The 22,153-nt window shown below is 43.7% G+C and overlaps 2 protein-coding genes, 1 long non-coding RNA gene and 1 pseudogene across 6 annotated transcripts in view; 2 read left to right on the top strand and 2 right to left on the bottom strand.

Moving 5' to 3' along the window:
* The window catches only part of LOC142775984 (uncharacterized), a 31,677-nt gene extending 25,279 nt beyond the window's left edge, over positions 1-6,398 (top strand). For all 3 annotated transcript variants that reach the window (XR_012887210.1, XR_012887209.1, XR_012887208.1), the window contains 2 exons: positions 5,475-5,609; positions 6,177-6,398. This is a non-coding gene — a long non-coding RNA (uncharacterized LOC142775984). The remainder of the gene's footprint in view (positions 1-5,474; positions 5,610-6,176) is intronic.
* LOC119187546 (large ribosomal subunit protein eL14) overlaps positions 1-22,153 on the bottom strand; it is a 223,761-nt gene that overhangs the window by 117,481 nt on the left and 84,127 nt on the right. The gene's annotated exons all lie outside the window — the stretch shown is intronic.
* Positions 797-4,138, bottom strand: LOC142776954 (CCR4-NOT transcription complex subunit 7 pseudogene; annotated as a pseudogene).
* LOC119178531 (CCR4-NOT transcription complex subunit 7) lies at positions 17,008-17,961 on the top strand. Its single transcript, XM_037429737.2, has one exon. The coding sequence runs from the start codon at positions 17,008-17,010 to the stop codon at positions 17,959-17,961; it is 954 nt and encodes a 317-aa protein (XP_037285634.2).

Genomic DNA, 22,153 nt, shown 5'->3' with positions numbered 1-22,153 from the left:
CGCGCTGTGGGAAACAGGGTGAGCCAACGCTTCCGCTAGCAGACGACACTCCGCTGGCGATCCGGTTTGCCATAATGCTTCCTAGCCGCCGTAAGGGGGACGCGTCAATCAATCAATCAATCAATCAATCAATCAATCAATCAATCAATCAATGTTTCTTTATTAGCATCAGAAGTGTACATTGTGAATAAGTATGCAGGAGGAGGTCCCGAGGTAGTCAATATCTTGGAACTTTCCAGTCAATATCTGGAAAGGTCCATTCTTGCACAAACTGCAGGTGTCAAGGTTAACGTCTACTGTAACAAAATATTACACTAAGGCACATAACCTGGACATGAAGATTGTTAACGCTTGCTCACATTGAAGGATCACGGCGCTAGTGCTCCCTGCCTCTACGTTTGACAAAATGAAAAAAAAAAAGTGCCCGAGCTGCCCCGCTGTGACTATAGCTATACTTTATTACGAAAGTTATCATCGTTGATAAGACCATAAAGCAGCTTGAAGCCGAAGATGAATGAAATGCATGCGCTTGCGATCACTCGAATTGTCGCTAAATGTTTTCAGCGTTCGAACTTGAGTAGAAAACTACGTATCAACGAAAAACATGCGATATGTATATTGGCTGTGGTACAACGTACAACGTACAAAACCAAATGGAGCAGTTTGGAAAAGTATGACTTATATAAAAGTCCACTGATGGAACATGCAGCAATGCAAGTTGTGTCAATCCAAAATGAGAATGCAAATGTAAGTGAAACATCAGTCTGGTTGCGGCAGGGCTTTGAAGAACTTCAGGTCACGACGTTCCCGGAGATCGGTGTGGATAGACGAGCAGGGGGGACCTCGATAGCATCTGAGCAATATGGCGTGCACTTGTGCGAACTTCGAACATTTGGTCACCGTCAGTGCCGTAAGACGCGCCCAGGCCGTACAAAAAACCGCAGAGCTGTGAGTCGTCCAGCTTGTCTTGGAAAAACACTTTTCGGATCTTGAAAAAGGTCGCCCCAGTAAGCAAGCTGTCGCTTGCCGCTTGGTTATGTAATCCGACTCTCACGATCTGGAGCTGCCCAGCCACTTCATGTAGGCTTCCTCTGAGGCTTCCGCAACTCTTCATTAGGTACTTGACATCGTAAATGCATGAAAAATAAAGCTTTAGCATCTTAAACGAATCCGTCTCAGGCACGGGCAGGTTTTCACCTGTAAGCATCTCCAATAGATAGCCGAAGTCCAAGCCACTGTGAAACGTGAGCCAGTTAACTTCGTCTGATAGAACAAGTCCTGAAGTTATGAGTCACTGGGAAACTCAAATGGTTCCTTCCTTTTCATGCCTGCTAAACTTTATACCGGACTTGACCCGGAGGTCAATTGAGCCTTGCGCGAACATTATTTAGACAAGCAAAAGTTGAAGGTGAACTTCCAGGTAGAGATGTGTTCGGGCTTGTTGCCATGCTCGTCGAAAAATGTGATGCCCAGCTGGATAATCTTGAGCAAGTTCACATCGTAACACATAGTTTGGTATTGGTAGTCGGTGAGGCTTCAGAATATTCCAACGGGCTGCGTTACGAGCCAGAAAACTCAGTATTCATTGCGATGTAGTGGTACCTTTGGACCAGGCGCCTGATGGTGTAGAACTCTTCCTCGAGGTTGGAGGCCCAAACATCGCGGATTTCAAGAACCCTGTCGTCTATGGACAAGGCGCTTAGACTGCCATGGTACCATCGGAGCTGCTACTGTGTCTGCTGGAGCTGCTGAAGCTTAAGTTACTAAACGCTTCACTGTCACCAGACTTGGTTCACACGCACGGGGTCTTCCAACCTTTGCTGCCAAGAAGCAAGATGCTAATGGCGATTCCTTTTCAGCTGACCATGCCGCACGTGCCTTCTTAAAAACTGAGCACTGGGTAACTGGTTTGCTAACAAAATAATACATTGTTTTTCACTTTAAGTGTAAATTTTCTTCACTTTCGCTGGGTGTCCTTGCTGACAGTTGTATTAAAATGGAAAAGAAAAGACTTTCACGTGACTTTCGTTTTAAAAAGCGTGGTTAGTGTTATAGTGGCGCTACTGGACTGACGGTTTCGTTTTTGAATCTCCTTAAAACAGTGACCATATTGTAAACCTGTTGAAAGCAGTTGGAGAAGGTGTTTTTTTTTCACATTTATTCTGAGTGCTGCAACGACCTCTTCAGTGGCTTTAGGAGAAGAAACTTATGGAAGTAAGCACAAATGGGCTGCATTATGCAGAGCCACGGGAAAAACCTGTGTCGCATCAGTGGGCCGCTTCTTCGTTTTGTGGCACAAAACTGTAAATGCATTTCAATCATATTTTGTGTGTTTTGTCGTGCTTCCGCGGTTGTCTGATCTTAAAGAGAGGCCCTCACCAGGTTTGATGATTTTGAGCTGACGAGCACAATGCATACAAGGGGCGTTCTGATCACGTCTGCCAAATTTGTTTGCAATGCTACAGGACGAAGGGCCTCAAAAGGGGTAAATTTTAAGATGAACGCTGCTTGCCCTCCTTTTCGCGGAGCGCGCTCCGAAAAATGAGAGCCGTTGACGTGGACGTAGGCGTAGACGCGTGACGAAAACGTAGATATGGCGTAAACTTAGTGCTGTGGTGTCGGTCCTCCAGGTAGACGAATGCGCTCTGACGTCGCCAACTTAGGCACGTGACACGGGGAAAATTATTTCACATGGCATTCGTATATTGTGCAAATTTTCGCTTGAAAAGATAATAAACTTTGGTCAAATAGTGAGGCGCAAAAAGGGAATGTTCGCGTCTTTCGGGTGCGGATCATCTCTGCTTGGTTGGTTAGTGGTTCGTAAGAAAAAGGAAGAAGGCAGCTAATTTCTGTCTGCCTACCGGCGACACGGCGCAGTTCGGGGTTATGTCACGCGTCCGCATTCCGCAATCACACTAGCCATGGACAACTCTCCCATTTCTCTCTCTCCAGCTGCACGTTACGCTCTCCACATTTCTTCTAGCATCTACTTGCGTTCGCTCGCCCATTGCAAATGGCGCCGCCTTCCCGCTCTCTCCTCTCCTTCGCCACCCTCAGTTGCCTCCCAACGCCTAAACAAGGAGAGTATGCTAACGTACGCTGGCTCCAAGCTCTCCTCTATCACTCCTCCCCGCGGTTTCTCTCAACGCCGACGCAGGCAGCGTCTGTTAGCGAGATTGTTGTTTTAAAAAACCGACTGCTCGCGCTGCGCAACCGCGACGCTCCGCATCACGGCATTGTCCCCTTCGCAAGATGGTGTAACTTTTCGTTTTTTTCCCGTGAATTGCAACGGCATGCGGGGCTAATGTGCCTGTGTTTTACATGCGTTCGCGTCTTCGCGGTTAGCCCATCGAGGAGACGTCAGCCCTGTAAACAAAATTAGTGGTCTTGCACATTCGAGCACTCAATCTGGTCATATATTCTGCAGCGTCTAAGCCAGTGTTTCCAAAAGCGCGCCCCAAAGCATTCATCCCGCACCACAGCCGGACTGATGAGGCGCGCGCACTTTCCCCCGCACAAACGAGCAGTATATGGACCACAAATGAATGGTAGTGAATAAAACAGTGCTGCTCTAGTGCTATGGTGTTGGGCTTGCTGAAGAACGTGATGCGCATGTGACCAGTTCGGGTGCCGAATAGAATTGGGAAGAGATTTGGCTTGCGAAGGTTACGCGGGGTGAGCTGTAACGGTTTCAAGGGCGCCTGTTATGGTCATGGCTTCGCACCGCTTCAAATACAGGTTTTCAAATATCATTATCAACCAATTGATAAAAGTCATCCCATATCCACCAGGTGAATGATGACGAATGGGGCGAATCTTTCCGCAATCCGTCCTCGTGGTAATACGGGTGCGCGCGCGTAAGACCAACGAGGAATCGGGAAACGTCAGTAACTCGTCCACCGACGCCTGCCCCCCTCGGCGCTCGTGGTGACGGTCGTCGACTCTGGCTTCCGTTTGCTTCGTGCATGCTGGGGAATTCGCTCCGGGAAAGCAAATGTCAATTCAGTGGGCTACACAGACCCAATGGTGCATGGTCCAGCCAGGTTGACGGCGACCACACCATATTTCGCAAAAGCATGGGCTTCAGGTGGCTATTCATGTCGGCAAAGCCCTCAAAACTTGGATGTACGCCATCCATCGCCAGTACCCGACCAGGCGGAAGCCATTTCAAGGCGTGATTGATGTAGATGAGAGTGCCGCTTCGACTACAGTGCAATCGAAGAAGGTGGTTGAAGCGGCCCGCTTTTCTGTTGAAACGCACGACGATGAACCGGTTGAGGGGTGACTCTTCTCAGCGTCCATAGATATGGTGGATATGTGGATATATGGATATATGGTCCATAGATATGGTGGACTATGGACTATGGCGAGAAGACCATATCTAGCCATATACAGTACATACATCTTGTAGCATGCTTGTAGCATTGATGCAGTACACTAATAAATGCTACTGTAAAACACCACTACTTATTTTACTGGCTTTCAGGAGAGCACCCTGCTCCCGGAGACCCAAAGCCTGTCATATAAATACAGAAGCAAAAAAAAACATTAAATTAAAAACTAGTAGCCAAGGCGATAGTCTCGTTTATGTTGTACGTTAGGAATAACATTGTACTTTATACTTTTTAACGGCTTGATGGCTGATCTGGGCATCATCACCAGTGGCGTAGCCAGGAAGGCAGGAGGAGCTGCTTAACTCTCTCCCCCCTCCCACCCCAGCACAGTCCAGGTATTTTGTATGGTAAAGCCGTGGATCATCCTTCTACTGTGACCGGTTCGTGACCGCCTAGTTTATCGATGACTCAGCAGAAGGTTCTAGTGTGAGTGACAGACAGACAGACTGATTCACGGTTACCGATAAAACCCTCTGAAGCTTCGCCCCACACATCATCATTCACTGCGTAGATATGCTGTGATTTTATTAGTTCTGCATGTGCATACCTACATGCACACATGCAAACACACAAGAATGTACATAAAGTATGACCGCAGTTGCCTTCCCCTCACACACCACCCCCAAGCGAAAAATATCTTTTTGCTACGCTGCTGGTCTCCCCACCCTAGCGACATTCGTTGTAGTGCACCTCTGTTGGCAATAGAATGCACATGATAGCCCCATTCCAACTTCAATTGCTCTGCATCAAGCTTGCTGTGTGTACCTCAGGTCTGTGGAAGTCTGTGGAAAAATGCCCTTGCGAGTGCTCATGCCACTTGAGTAAAGTAGGGGTTAAGCTGGTGGAGATACATAATTTCAAAAAATACTCTCGACTTTAAAAAAGAACACGCTTTAGCAACTTCAGTTATATTGAGGTAGTACATAGAGATTCAAAATGGAATGTTGTGCATATTTTTTGTCCGACCACCAAGGCAAGCTTTTTGACAATTAATACAGAGCTTTTCCCAAAGAAAGTGATATTCACAATTTTTTAGACTATCTGCTAAACTTCAGTACATAAATGATTTTTCATTTGCAGCATGTCAAAAAGGACCCCAGCACATATCCTATTTGTGTCCTTGGCATTTGCCAAGTTACCAGAAAAAAATCCCAACCTGGCAACATTATTCAATATTGCTCGTGGCCAAATCTCTTGAAGAAATGATATACATAAGTAAGTCATTACTTTTAGTTAGATCAATTCATTACCTTGCTGGAAATGCCATTTATTGAGTGCATTCAAAACTACATTTGAAAATATGTATTGTTTGACCACTTTTAGCTCAGTCGGTGCCATATTGCAGACTCATAACTCGGGAGCAAAAGATTCGGCAACGGAATTAAATGACCAGGACGAGTTTCAAACTTCGAGAAATGTGAAAACTTTTTCCGCTATATTCATGATGTTCAAAGAAATACTGGGTGATTTTGCATGGTATAACCCTAATCGTTGAATTGTTTAATACATTGAATAACTCCTTTGCACCTTTTGCTTCAACTAATATTGTTAGCCGATATTTTAGTGTGCTTATAAAGTTGTTTGTGCTTTCAGCCATGTCATTCGATATGAATGTAATATATTTTATTATGTGTGATCATTTATTTTTGTGCTGCAATCCAGTGTCTCTAACAAGGCCTGTTAGGAGTTTTCAAATGGATAAATTGATTGTGCTCGTAACGTTTTTTGCTCTGTACTCGCCTGGTCTGGTTGTGCTGACAAAATGTTTTTCCTCTTTTTCAGAAAAGAAGTCTGCACAATACTGTTGCACTAAGAACACAACACAGGTGCTTCGGGCATCTGGAAGTTATGATATTCCTTCTTCATATTTAAAATTCCAGATACAAAGCTGCTGAAATAAAATAATTTTTTGACCATTTTTGTTCACACAACTTGTAACATGTCTGTGCTGTATTTCATTTTATGATAATGGAAAAATAAAGTCTGATTTCAGTGAATAGTAAACTTGTCCTTGTTGGTTTTTAAACATTTAAATTCACTTCGTAAAGTTTTAGCATGTGCGGGTGCAGTCAAAAGTTCCCAGGGGACGCTGCCACAGGAATAATTGGAATAGTGGCCTGGGAAATTTTGATTGACCTTGTACTTGTAGAAGAAAAATCTGCTGATTACGTATGCCTCATTTTGAATTTAATGGAAACATGTTTGTTATTTACGGACATGTAGCAATAGTAATATAAATAATGTGTGATAAATGGCCTTACGGAGGAGGTTTTGTTTCGTAGCAGCCTTTACTTTATTCATTGCGGAGATCTCAGTGAAAGTTTAACAATCTGTACGTTCAATGTGTTCTACGTAATCTCTGGTGTACTATTTTATTTTTACGGAAGTGGTTGTCAGCATGTTACCTACACCTTTTTACGTAATCGAGGGAAAATATTTTTTGCAGTGTGGATAAAAAAAAATTGCACACTATTTCTAGCAGGTGTGCAGCGAATACCATGCTTCTCCGAAGTATAACGAAGGATAGCATAGCGAATGCTGTTCTACTACACAAAAATTGATAATTTATGGCGCCAGGTCACGGGTTCAAACCCCGGCTGCGGCGGCTGCATTTCCGATGGAGGCGGAAATGTAGGCCCGTGTGCTCAGATTTGGGTGCACGTTAAAGAACCCCAGGTGGTCGAAATTTCCGGAGCCCTCCACTACGGCGTCTCTCATAATCATATGACTAGATTTTCAAAAAAGGCAAACGGACGAAGGGAAGACAAAGTTATTCCTAATTTCTCTAGATGGTGCCACCAGCCACTTCGTCGGCTAAATTTGCGACACCAAACAAGTTTTTTGGCAGCTGCAGTTGCGGTGGCATATCCCCGTTCTAAGACGCACTTTTTCTGCAAACAGGGCCTACTCGTGCTTGACTTCCCGCATCCTCAGTGGCCACCGTGGATTATCGTCCACGTTTGCACGCACTCATCGCAGGGCATCGAGGTGCTTGAGAATTTTCTGTTGCTCTGTATAAATTTTATCGTCGATTTGTATCGACAAACCGAGGGTCCCACTAAAGTCTCTGGCTCTGGAACCCTCGTCTGTATTTCTTAAATTTTGTACCTTGTTTTTGGAAATAATAAAACTTGAAACTTGAGAAAAAGAAAAATTGGTGCTTGTTGCCAGATTTGTCATGTCACCCTCAGATAAACCTGTTGTGTTATTCCGCGCGAATCCCATTGCGAAAACGAGCTTCGCATTTTCCGTCCGCGATGTACGCGGACCCGGCACGGATGGCAGAAATCCGCGACGTGGGGTCACGTGATGTGCCATACGCGGCAGAAAAGACGGATTTGGTCCGTCATGTTACAGTGTACACGTACAGTGTACATTCGTGGACAATTGATGGACGTCCGTAATATTCGAAATGTACGTCCCGTCGTATGCCCACCAGATATTCATGGTTACTTGGGTACCAGAAAATGTTCACTGTCATACTTGTTGCACGCCGCTAAAAGACAGACTAAAACAGACACGAGTGCCATCGGCTGTGTCGTCTGCCGCAGCTTCAGCCATCTTGTGCTGCATGCACTTGGCACTGCCTCGCGAGCAGCTGCAGGAAATTCGTGAACTAGCCTTGTACGACAGCTGCACTTTTTCAAAACGAATATTGAGGTGCCGTCCAACATGTTGAACTCGTGAAACGAATGCCAAAGTGTAGTGCCTCCGTGAACTGGTTCACGAAGTGCAGGTGAAATGAATCTACCTCTTGTTGCAGCAAGCGTCGTTATGCGAGTGCCTTGGCTATAAGAGAATAGGCCACACGCACGTACAGCCACCGATTTTTTAAACCCAAACGCGCTGGCGTTGACCACTCAGTCTATGAGAGCGTTAATAACTGAGCACAGCGGCGAAATTATATAACGACAAAAGTGCATGCACGCATATTGTCGTTATATAACAGTCTTCAGCTGTCGTCTCCTAGGCTGTTCTGGGATCCGGACAACGGCAGACCGGGAAGAGAGAATTAATTACTCGGCGGTCAGTGCTCGTACATTCTGGTTTGAAAAATAGGCAGCTGTACACTCGTACTTGTGGTGTAAAGTCAATTATTTTAGGGAAGTTGCTTGTAGTTGCGTCATTTTGTAGTAAAACTTACGGTCGCCGCTTTTTTGACATGGCTTTTCGGCATTTTGGCACTTTCTCGACACAAATTTCACAGAATCATTGAGGTGGACGTTGAAGGATGGCTCTCTATAGTGCCTAAGCAATGCCTTGAAGTACACGTTATGAACTTATTTGGCAGATGAGGCTATGTTGGAGTTTTAAAAATACTAATAAACTGCAAGCGAGCACATTTAAGGCGCTATTCATTTCTTTGAAAATGCCTGTTTTAGGACTTCTCTTATACAAAGACGAATGTAACCGTTTGTAGCCGTTTGGAAAAGTCTTTCAGGTTTTTTTCATAGGGTGTTTCGTGGATGTCCATTTGCTGTGCAAATTATTGCGTTCTTATGAAATCCTTTGCAGATATCCTTCGGACGTTGAAGACAGGAAACAATACGGACGTAAAGAACAACCGAAATGCAACGAGCTGCAGACTTAGAAAACCGTCTACAAATATCAACGTTCGGCTATAATTCGAATGTCCACCGAATTTTTGTGGCCCATTAGGATGAAGACTAACATTTTCTCTGAGCAGTTATTCAGCATCTTGTACAGTCAGTGACGGAGCTGCAGCAGTATTTTACTGACTTGGTCGCTGTGAAGCACAACAAGAATAATAAAAAAGGAGACGTGAAAGCGGCTGCTGGCTGTGCAGTGAGAGAGCTGGAGGAGAAGTCCGACCTTGCACGTCACATGGATATGCATCTGCATGTTCATAAATGTGAAGTAATATGTAAGTAACCCGTGGGCAAAATTTTTTTCATGAAAACTATCTTATAGTGTGTCACTAGCATTTTTAATACATTTGATACACGCTCAATAATGAGTGTTAGTACTTCAAAATAGGCTTGATAGGGCGTCGTTTAAATACAAACATACAAACTAGAGGAAACAAAACTTCAGGTGCATAACTTCTCGTAGCGATTTGCTGTTAATATTTTTTGTAACCGATATTGTAACAAGACGCTTTTCTTTATGATCAGAGCAGTCATCTTATTGCTTAGGTGAAAAAAAAAAGATGCCGCAGATGATATAACGCTTTTTATTTTTCTTGACCGCTTTGACCTCAAGGATCGCTCGTTGTTTGGTTATTGGACCCGTCTTAAGAAAACAAGAGTAAGGCGAGAACAGTGACGACATACACAGTCCAGGAAATAAAAGAACTTTTGTTTGTTGTATTGCATCTGTACATCATACATAATTTGTGCAAGGCTTCTACACTTGATGTCGGCCTTCAGGGGCCGGAAGAAAATGCAAACCCTTGTCTTCAGGTGCTTGTAATTTCCTTCACATCACAATTTTCATCAGTGGCTAACCATTTTCAAGAATGCAAAACAAGGATATACACGTAGCAACGTGAACTAGAGTGCATTGATACGAAGATTCGCAAGTGGCAGTTTCCAGACACACACGGAAACAAAAAAAAAAAACGCATTTATTTTATAGCGCAGCTGTGGCAGTGATATAGTTTCGTGGTGAGATACATAATTCATGGAGGCAAATAAGGTTCCCAGCTGCACATGCTGAGAACATGGTCAGCCCACGAAACAACCGACAGTTTGTGTCAGTTGATTAAAAGCAAAATATAACACAGCGCCTTGATAAAATGAAACAACAACCGAAGGTCAGGCAGTATTCTCTGAATTGAACTTTTCCTTCGAATAGTCTCTACAAATCACATTCATTAGCATCTGGAGTAAAACCCGCTTCAACATTCGCACCGGTGAACGAAGGTTGAACTTAAAACTACCCAATTAATAAATTTTGCGTTTGTGAGTTCATTAAAACATTTGGGAAGTATGAGGTGATTTGGAGCTCGATGGCTTGCTCTTACGTTTTCGCCTAATTTATGAGCTGCATCTTCGGACACTCTGAAAAGATGTTTGCTCACATGACCGTCAGTCACATGTTTGCGTACGCCATTAACATGTAGTGTGACCATCCCATGTACGGCTACTTCACACTCTCTCCCATTCTAAACAACGATAATATGATGTAATGCTGCATGACAAAATGGCATAACATCAACCATGTTCAAGGTCGCACTCATTCTAAGAAATCGTAAGGAAAATAAAGAAAAGCACCTTATACCGACACATACTTTTCTTTACACGGCACAATATGCGTACAGACAAGAGTGTGCAAATATCTGAAGCTACCTGTGTGCAATGAAATACTGAGGGGGAACTTTAAATTAGGTCTTTATCTTCGTTTTCCTCAGCCTTTTTAGACTGTGATAAGTGCAAAAATATGGTCATTGAATGAAAGCTATTTACTCCATTTTCACCACAAAGTGTCATCTTGCATGCGATGTTTGCTGAACCAGGCATTTGTCGCACCTGTGTACCACTGTTACGCATTTTGGCAGAGATGCCTATGAAACGATAGATGTTCCAGGATATATATTGATGATCTAGCGCCTTCGTAAAAAAGGTGATAGGCATTCCCTCTTGCACCTTTTTTTTACGCAAGGACTTGTTTGTTTCTCCTTGTGCTTGTTCTTACACGCATACAAGTCACACAGTATTGATTGCGCAGAATAACTGCAAGTATCTGTACACTTTAGTCTCCTTGTGTAGCTGATTTCACTTGCAAATGTGACGCAACAATAATAAAAACTAATCGGACCAAACAATAACAAGAAAATAGCTTCGCAGCAAGGCACATGAATTGCACTAAATTCATTTTTGTGGATTCTTAAGCTGCGCACAGGTTCAACCTTTAGTGTTTTGGGCTGGCTCCTGAATGTGACACCTAGAGTGTCACATTGTGCACTCTGCACAGCACCTGGCAAGGCACATTGTTTTTTTTCTTCTTATTTTACGCCATATAGACAAACAAAAAGCTTTATCACTTCTGGGTGATGTTTACCGGCAAAACTACAATGGCCGTGTAAGCTCCTGCACGTTTCGTAAAGCTCTTTGCAGATGTAAGAGGAATGACCTACATATATGCAATCCAGTGGTCATGTTCGACAAGGATATAGTTAACAATGACGGGTAATTTTAAATTGCAATTTCTGTATCAAAGGTAACAATAATACACAACCTAACAAAACAGCCTGAGACTTTAGACTCAGATTTGGGTGCATGTTAAAGAACCCGAGGTGGTCTAAATTTCCGGACCCCTCCACTACGGCGTCTCTCATAATCATATGGTAGTTTTGGGACGTTAAATCCCACATATCAATCAGTTTGAGACGCGGTTTAAGAAGCGGGTAGTACGTGAGATTGATTAGGTTTACGCCCACCAATCACGCGGTATTTCTAGAACCAGCTATAGCCCACGAAGTATTCTGTATGAGCCGTTTCGCATACTGGACTAATATTATTTATGTTTGCACAACCAAAAGACACGCTCATACACACCGCAATCTGTGATATTGCGTTTTTTAATCACGAGTATGACCAGAGGCTAAATCACAACCTCACAATGACGCCGTGTTGTGGTACGCTTAAAGTGTTACCTTGAACTGTGTGAATATGATCAGTTGACGTTGTGCTGCAAATTCGTCGGTAGACTAGCTTGTGCAACACTAGTATGGGCCAGTATACTAGTTTAACTACAGAATTGAAGCAATGGGGGCAAATGTCCTGTTAATTAGCTGGAAAACAAAGGACGACACAATGTTTCTAGCTATGCCTTGCTCTGGCACCTTTCTAAGCAAGTAAATTTACACGCATTTAAGAAAAAAACATGACTGAAGTCATGAAATAAGAATTTCTGGACAAAGACTGTTACACGTTGATAATAACTGACATGCTATAAACCCTGTATTTTATTTGAACATCCCTGGCTAAATTCGACAAAAGCATCACAGTTTTGAGCTTAAGAAAGGTTGATGAAGCAAACGAACAGCAATAAGAAATTCAAGCACGAAACTTAGATTATGCTAGCATTAGAGTCCGTCTTATACCAGCAATGAAAGGGTCCCTCTCTGCTTCTATTGTGGAAGCAATTGATAAAGCAATAGAAAAGGCAATGGAACGCCCAGCTGGATGCCTTTATGAGACGTTGACCCATATACTCATGAACCAGATGGCCCACTTATTGGGCATAGCTGAAAATCTCAGCCCACCTACTCACAGTAGCGAAAGTAAAGGTCCTTCAAAAGAGGTAATCTCATTTACCTTCTCAAATGGTGCTCAAGTTGAGAGTGCATCTGGTGAACTCACTCTGGGTCAAAGCAAAGCTACCGGGGAACACATGTCGGAATCAGATGAAATGGAGATGGACCCCCGATCACTAAAGCGCTCAAGATCCCCTTTGAGCAAAAAAAGTACTTAGCCTAGGCACTCAAAGTCCAAGAAATACCAAAAGAACACCCAATCTAAAGACGACTTTCTATGAGACAGTATTCTAAATAAGGCAGTCACCAAAACCATTTTAGCCTAATCATAGGGTCGCTTAAAATTCTTCACTGAAATAGCCGATCAATTCATTCAGTAGTAACCGATTTATCATTTTTAGCATCGAAATTCAATCCAGATATAATTGCATTACAAGAATCATGCTTTTAACATATCAGACCTTTCAATTGAATAGATATAAATCTTTCCGTCTATACCGTCCATCGAACGGTGGAGGCCTGGCATTTTTTATTAATAATAAAATAAGTCTAAAGGATAAAATCGCGTATAAGCATATGTAACTGGAAAGCGAAATTTTCGCCTTCGAAATCACTTTGACAGGTTGCCTGCCTTTCTTTTTAGTGAATGCATGTTTCCCCTCATGTGTTCTAGACACACGATGTTTGTGCGTTGCACTAACATCTCGTTGTAGAGATAAAATCCTGGTGGGTGATTTCAATTCCCACCATACCTTTGTGGGTTTTCGAACCGATGGTTGGGGTAAATGATTGTGGGAGTGGGCAGCAGGAAGCAATTTATTGTGCCTCAATTCCCGAACACCTACTTTTATTAGTGACATGTCTCGCTCAACATTGCATTTAGGTTTTCTTAGTTCTTCCCTCACTAGTTCGTCATGGACTGTCTTGGATTGTGCCACCAACAGTGATCACTTGCCAGTAATATTTGATATTGTTTGCCCTACAACACCATCATGCAGTCAGAACCGAGTATATATAAAATATAATAAATTTAAACAAGATCGGGAATCTGCCTTGACCATTCATTCTGAAAATACAGAAGACACAAAAGCTATGAGACTATGTGCGTTGCTCAAAAGTACCTATAAAAAGCTTAACTTCGTAGTTAAGTCTGCAAACTGCACAAATCACAGTCCATGATGGAATCCTGAGTGCGCACGGGATTACCGACGACGACAGGCCGTGTGGAAAAAAGTTTTGTACAATCAGTGTCCACGTAATTTGTCCGATTACAAGTTTTATGCTGCAAATTTTAAGCGCACAGTTTCCTTAGCTAAAGACAAATATGATAGAAATCATTATATGACTATCTTTATAACCCTAAAAACAAAAGTGCCCTATTTATGTTCCTCACATCGCGTAAAATTCTGTCATCTCCAACCAATGCAGTCTGTGAAATCGTGTCACCCGATGATATGAAGAAATCTTTGGAAATCATCGCAAAAGAACTAGTTTCGATTCACATCAAGCAAGTTGTATCATCTAAGACCTCCCATGGTAATAACAGATTTTACTGGAGTTACATTGGAAGAGTTAGCTCAGATTGTTCGGAATTTTTCCTCATCAGCTCCCGGTCCAGACGGAATTACAGGTGCCATGATAAAATTACTATTTGAATTATCACCAGGTGACCCTCTGAACACTATAAATTACTCGTTAAGACATGCCTTGATTCCATATGATTGGAAATTAGCAAAATATTTTAGATACAGAACAAACAAGGTTTAGGCTATACCATAGAAAACATGCGACCAATTTCCCTTACTTCTAATATGGTAAAGCTTCTTGAGAGGGTGCTTCATAAGAGAATGACAAGCTGGATGGCAGAAAATAAATTATTAAACCCAAATCAAATTGGCTTCAGAGAACACTGTTCGATATGGTGTGCCCACACTGATTCAGAAAGCCGTACCCAAATTGCTCGCAAAACAAGGCAACATGCTGCTCTAGTGACATTGGAGATAGCCAAAGCATAAGACAGTGTGGAATTTTCAGTGATATTGGAGATACTTCTAAGCCAGAATTTCCTAAAGTATATTATTACGTGCCTGGGAGAATTCATGAGAGCAAGATAATTTATTGCTTTAAGAATGGCTGCGCTTTGACAAAACTTTAAACAAACTCGCGGAGTTCCCCAAGGGGCTGTTTTGTCTCCAATATTATTCAACATCTTAATGAGTTCAATCCCTTACAGCCAGGATGTGCACGTATATGTGTATGCTGATGACATTGCCTTCTTTGCAGCAGAAATTGACATTCAATCATTATATCAAAAACTGCAGAGGTATATGAATTTGCTAGAGGGGTGGCTAGAGACAATATGCATGTCACTAAATCTAAACAAAAGTGGAATGTTGCTATTTCCATTAACAGATCCTATCTCAATTATTAAATGTTTTAAGGGAGCCTATACCGCAAGTTGAGTCGCTTAAATATTTGGGAATGATTTATAATGATAAAATAAACTGGGCTCCTCACATAGAGAGTAGGGCATGTAAGGCACAACGTGCCTTAGGCATGATTCGCAGATTGAGCAGTAGACGCAATGCTTTACGCAAAGACAGTCTGCTTATGATTTACAAAATGTAATGCGCCGCATACTAGAATTTTGATGTGTGTTAATCTCAGGTGGCCCGGCTTTTAAGCTTAAACCTTTGATTGTTTTAGAGCGTGAGGCCCTGCGACTGTAGGGCTCCCTAAGTTTGTTGCGAACAATGTTTTGTACCAGGAGGCGTGCTTACAACTTTGCCTTGTCGATTCTGTATCCTAACGGTTCAGCCTCATCTAAAATTTTATAGCTATTCGGTAAGACGATCAGAATATGTATTCATCAACGACCCGGACTCTTTTTTTCTTGATCATTGGTCACATTTTCATGCACCACAAATTAATTTTGTTCAGAAGCAACTAGACAGAATAAACGTAAAAATTTGAAATATACCAGCAGCTAACGAGCCAAATCAAAATCTCATAAAGAAATATGATGAGATTTTTCCCTTTAAGCCTGAATTTCAATCATACAGTGTCCTAAATAGCCGCTTGAAAGATTACCTTGAACACGTGGAAACAAATAATGTAATAGCAACTGATGCTTCAGTAATGGATGAGAAGGCAGGAGTAGGTAATTACTTCACTTGACTGGTCGTTTTCAGTAAGACTACCAGACTTTACATCTATTTTTGAAGCTGAACTTTTGTCATTTGTTCTAGCACTACAAAAACTAACTTTGGACGCCCATACTGCAATAATAATTACAGACTCTCTTTCCGTATGTACGTTACTGACAGTTTCATCTCAATCAGATGGCTTAAGGACATTCCTTACGATAATTCCTCCACAGCTTAAGCTCTTAAAGTTATCATGGGTACCTGGACATAGCGGGTAAGAGTTTAATGAAATGACGCACTCATTAGCTCAATTGGCATTACATGGTTCAATACCTTCTGTGCTTCCGGTGCTGTCCAGTATAACGGCGATAAGATATCGAAAATTTGCACTCAGGGCTGATGCCATAGAATCAGTAACACCATGCACTGAATTTAGACATTTGCAATATTGATTGAAATCCGGCTGGTGTCATACTATACAACTGGAAGTCATGCTAACAAGACTGCGATGCCGTGTGCCCCCTTTGAATCTACATTCACACAGGGCTGGTGTGGGAATATCTCCCCTATGCAGCTTTTGTACAGATCTGGAATCAATAGACCATTATTTTTTGCCATGTCGCCGTTACAGTCTACTAAGAAAGCGTCTTTTTGTCATCCCATTTGCTAACCTTGGGCTACCCTTCCCCATTGATAATTTACTCTCCTTTGGTTCTACGGTTGTGGGCTACAGCCACAGGAATGCATTTATTGCCATTTGCAGTTATCTTCGTGTAACAAAACGAATGCGCCTCTAAATTCTAATTTGCATGTTTGTTATTATAATATTATTAAACAAATTCTAAACATCAATTTTAAACGTGTTCAAAATTACTGCAATTTCGATTCGAGATATATATTATTCAGTCTCGGCAAAATGGCAAAAAAATTTTTTCACTCTTTCTGTAGTTACGTGTGCTTATCCTCCTTCTGTTAGGATTAGGTATCATTCGAAAGGCCTTGAATTTCATATCCTCAATTCTCGGCCAATCCCCCTGAGTGGGCCAGAGTCATAGTGGAGGCATCATCATCATCATCATCATAATCATCGTAACGCACCAATTACCCAGCGCTCAGTTTCTAAGAAGGCACGAGCACCAAGGCCAACTGAAAAGGAATCGCCATTAGCATCTTGCTCGTTGGCAGCAAAGGTTTGACAACCGACTGCTCGTGAACCATATCTGGTGTCAGTGAAGCGTTCAGGAAGATGAGCTTCAGCAGCAGCTCTGGTGGTACCAGTATAAGCGCATTGTCCGTAGACGACAGGGCCTGCGAAATCCGTGATGTTTGGGCCTCCAACCTCGAGGAAGAGTTCTACACCATCAGACGCCTGGTCCAAAGGTACAGCTACATCGCAATGCATACTGAGTTCTCTGGCAGCGTAACGCAGCCAGTTGGAATAGTCCGAAGCCTCACCGACTACCATTACCAAATGATGCGTTTCAATGTGAACTTGCTCAAGATTATCCAGCTGGGCACAACATTTTTTGACGGGCATGATAACAAGCCCGAACACATCTCTACCTGGCAGTTCAACTTCAAGTTTTGCTTGTCGAAAGACACGTTCGCGCAAGACTCGATTGACCTCCTTGTCCAGTCCGGTATAAATTTTCGCAGGCATGAAGAGGAAGGCATTGAACCGTTTGAATTTGCCCAGTTTCTCATAACTTCAGGACTTGTTCTATCAGGCGAAGTTAGGTGGCTTACTTTTCACAGTGGCTACGACTTCGGCTACCTGTTGGAGATGCTTACCGGTGAAAATCTGCCCGTGGCTGAGACGGATTTCTTTGAGACGCTAAAACTTTATTTTCCTTGCATTTATGATATCAAGTACCTAATGAAGACTTGCGGAAGCCTCAGGGGAAGCCTGCAGGAAGTGGCTAGGCAGCTGCAGATTGAAAGAGTGTCATCACAACACCGAGCGGGAAGCGACAGCTTGCTTACTGGGGCAACGTTTTTCAAGATCCGAAAAGTGTTTCTCGAAGACAAGCTGGACAACTCACAGCTCTGTGGTTTCTTGTACGGCCTGAGCGCGTCTTACGGCCCTTACGGCGACAAAATGTTCGAATATCGTACAAGTGCTCGTCACATTGCTCAGATGCTTTCGAGGTCTCCCCTTGTCATCTACTCGAGACCGGTCTTCAGGAACGTCGTGACCTGAACTTCTTCAAAGGCCTGCCGCAACCAGACTCATGTTTCACTTACATTTGCATGTTCATTTTGGATTGACACATTTTGAATTGTCGCATGTTCCATCAGCGGGCTTTTATATAAGTTATGTTTTTCTAAACTTCTCTATATTGTCTTGTACGTTGTACGTCGTGGCACAGCGAATATACATATCGCGTGTTTTTCATTGATGCGTAGTTTTTTATTCGAGTTTGAACGCTGAAAACACTTAGCGACAATTCGAGTGATTGTAAGCGCATGCATATAATTGATTTTCGGCTTCAAGCTGCATTCTGGTTTTATCAACGATTATAACTTCCGTAATAGTATAGCTAGTCACAGCGGGGCAGCTCTCGGACTTTTTTTTCATTTTGTCACACGCAAAGGGAGGGAGCGCTAGCACCGTGACCCTTCAAGGTATGTATGCGTTAACGATCCTTATGTCCAGGGTATGTACCTTAGTGTAGTATTTTGTTACAGAAGATGTTAACCTTGACATCTGCAGCGTCTGCAAGAGTGAGGCATGATCCTCAGTATCAGCACGCACTGCGCTGGAGTAAGAGGGGGGGGGGGGGACGTTTCCAAGTAAGCCGCCAGGTGGCGCAGCATGTAGAGAAGATTTAGAAAATTTTAAGTTGCCATATTCTAATATATTCTTTCGCTGAGCTTGTTTCTAACTCGTCGTATCGTTAGTAATTCGCTCTACTCGGCATACCCAGTACCAAGTACAGGAGGACTCCATTGTGCAAGTGCGAGACCCAGGGATACTGCCATAGTAGAGTATCGAGCACTCTATATCGTTAACCACTTTTTCCAAACAAGCACTCATACAATCACAAACGCTACCACTAAATATTTTTGGTCTGGCGTCCGTTTTATGAGTGGTAGCGTGCGTGAATGAGTGAAAGCATGCGTGAATGTGTGGGCATTTCTAGGGACACCAAGTTGCGCTAAATTACAATATGTAGATGCACTTTTCAGGGTACCTGAGTGTCGCACTTTGCACGTGCCGCTCTTTCGCCATTGGCCAAGTGCAGCCACTCGCAATTCTGACATGCAATCAAGCCAACTTGTTGATCGTTCGTTTTTGGGCACCACTGCTCTGAGATTGCAAGCTCGCTTTTTTCATGCTCATTCCGATTTAAAAAGAAGAGTATTTTGAATGAAGACTCCACAGGCCTTCCGTTAGGATGCCCATTAGGTTTAGCATTTAGAGTTGAACCTGATAGCGATATCTTGTCCCTGTAGTTCATTTTTCGTGAACTTAGTGCATGAAATATTTTCGAACTTGCCGTGCAGCACTAAGTTGCCTTAGTGAAATAGACGCAGTAACATGTGTGCCTTTTGTAGTCGGTGACCGGTTTCGAACCACGAAATTTCGATAATCACTTGTTACGCCCGATGGCAATGCACGCTGCTACCACACATTATAACTGCAATATTAACGCGATAACGCTAACGAGCTTGTTTTGCAGATATTCCGGCGTCGATATCAGAGTCGGCGTCGTTGTTTGTGAGTGAAAATCATATTACGCGTCACTGAAATGTCGAGAACTATGCAAATTAGCTAAATGATAATAAAATCATGAATCAGAGTGGGGACTGAATTAAAATTGTTGGGTACGAGGGGGGATATAACCCGGGTTGTTTGCGTGGCAAGTATATGTTCTACCACACAGCCACGTACGTGTCTGCTTGTGAATACAGTGAAACAATTTCCTGTGCTTGGAAATGCAGTGAAAGTAGGTTTCATGCCTTAGAAACATGCGCGTCCAGGATTCACAATGCAACATGAAGTATTGCAGTAATAATGCTTGGTAGAAGCACCCATTGCCAGTGCGCCTCAGAACATGTGATTAGCATGATAGCTTCGTGGCTTAAAGCAAGACGCCCACTACAAAAGGCACACACGCTACTGCGTCTATTCCCTAAAGGTCATGTAGTAGGTACTGAGCAAGTCGAAAATCTTTCATGCACCTATAGCGTTTGAAGTGCAAATTATGAACAGGATACTGTTACCGCTTTCAACTTCTATAGGCGAAGCTTGAGGGTTTCCTAGTTTTTTATTTTGTATTGTGAAGAATGTCTACAGGATGCGTGTGTTTGTAAAGCATGCATGTAAGTTACTTTCACTGAATTTCCAAACAAGGGAAATTAGTTTCACTCTCTTCACAACCAGACGTGTGGCTGTGCCCTAGAACACCCTTTGCCACGTGAACGACTCGGGCTCGATCCCCGTTCAGACCCAGAATTTTCAGATGTGGATAACCTTATGGTCGAGCTCAATTCAATGGTTGGCGTGACCACCCTTACTCTGCATGCGCGTGCTCTTTCCCTCTCCTTTACCTCTCCACGCGCGCTAATATGGACTACTTCGCGTAGTGCTACATGTGCCGAAGTTCCGCCTCCGTAGCTTTCCCTTCAGTGCCAAGAAAAATTGTCGCCGAGTGTAGTGTGTACGCGAGAAGATCGGCCCCTGCTTTCCAGAATGTTTTACTGTGAAAACCACGGATTTTTACCGAGTTTTTTATTTCATCGTGTGCCACAGTTCTCGAGGAATTAGTAAATAATACCTTTGTGCCGGTGAGTGGACTTTTAAACAATTTTTTGGACATGTTTGCAGGGAAACACCACTGAAAGATTTCAGGCTAACCTCGGAGGTGATTGCTGCTGAGGCGCCGGCCCAGTGCTACGTGACTCAACGCTCTCCGCGTTCAACGAGCGGCCACTGACGATGGAATACAAAGTCGATGGAGAAGAGATCTTTCCAGAGGATTGCCCGGGAGACATGGGTTGGAAGGAAGTCGAAGTGAGACGCTCAAGGTGTAAGTTGACCGCGGTTAACGTTCCCGTGGCCAAGGGTTCGAATAAGGCTGCTGTTGGAAGAGACGCTCGAGCCAGTCGTAGTAGAAATGACACCGAGCACAAGATTGCGCAAAGGGGACGCATGTCGGCACTAGCCAAGGACTTTAGCGAAATTGTGGTACCCCCCCGTGGAGGTTTAGACATCTCGAGAATGGATGCTCAGCAGTAGCTGATGGAATAGTACTGGTGGCCATGCGGGGAAAATGGCCATGCGGGACATCATCTAATCAAACTTCAAGGAGAATATTACGGTGGCAAGCACTCCGGACAAAGACAGAGTTTCCAGATACCACAAGGTTAAGAAAATTGACGTTGGGGGCAAAGTTTTCGAGGTTAGCGCATACACCACGGTACCCCACGACACTTCTGAAGGAGTGATTTGCGGGATCCTCGAAAGCGATACTGAGCACATTGTGACGCGAAATATTGTGAGTGCGAAAGACCCCCTGCTGCAGGCCAAGAGAATGAAGGACACTGGGACAATTATCATTGCGTTCGAAGGACACGAACTGCCGAGATTCGTGAGATGTGGTCCTTCACTTTTGCAGTTCTCCCTTTAGCGCACGCACATCGATATTTGCTAGGTCTTTAAAAAGCTGGGACAATGATATGACGTCTGTCCGAATGCAGCTGAAACCATCTGCGAATGTTGCGAGATCAACAACCCCGATAAACTGCACCAGTCAATTCAAGATGCACGCTGTGTGACGGTCCCCAGCCTAAGTCAGACAAGGAGTGCATTAACAGGTTCTTAGTGCCATACGTGATCAGACGCAGACGTTGGGAATGGTCGCAAGCAGCCGCGGAAGCGTGTGACGCATCAATGGCATCGAATCCAGACTTCAATGACAACCAGCTGTTCCCACCTGTCTGGACTCAAAGCATCCAGAATATAAAAGAATAGAATGGGCTCCTGGTGAGCCCTTCACGTGGTGGTTGGGCAGCGTCTGAAGGGCTGCCTTGCTGTCCCACAGGACTGCACATGGCTCAGCAGGGACGTCCTCAGCCAGCAGGTCCACTGCCAGGTGTAGACCCGCCAGCTCTGCTGCCGTCGAGCTCACCGGGAAGGGTAGTCGACACTGCTTGCTAACGGCGCGGCGACGGGATGACACAAGCATCCGCTGCGGTTCCATCTTGCATGACGGATCTGTCGGTGAATACTTGGAGCCAGCCTGCCAGTTGCTCCTGGAGCTTGCAGACGGCAGCCTGTTGCAGTGCTGTAAAAGGCGTTAGGTGATTGGTTGCTCCATCCAAGGACAGGTGGACCTCAGGTGCCCGGTGACGAGGCGGAGGCGGGGCCACCGGGACTTGCGGATCTG

This window comes from Rhipicephalus microplus, chromosome X (genome assembly GCF_043290135.1).
Source record: "Rhipicephalus microplus isolate Deutch F79 chromosome X, USDA_Rmic, whole genome shotgun sequence".
NCBI lineage: Eukaryota > Metazoa > Arthropoda > Arachnida > Ixodida > Ixodidae > Rhipicephalus > Rhipicephalus microplus.
Note: the sequence above shows the minus strand (reverse complement) of the source record. Positions and strands in the feature narration are given on the sequence as shown.

Coding starts and splice junctions, on each gene's coding strand:
- LOC119178531 (XM_037429737.2), top strand. CDS start 17,008: ATGAGCTTCAGCAGCAGCTCTGGTGGTACCAGTATAAGCGCATTGTCC.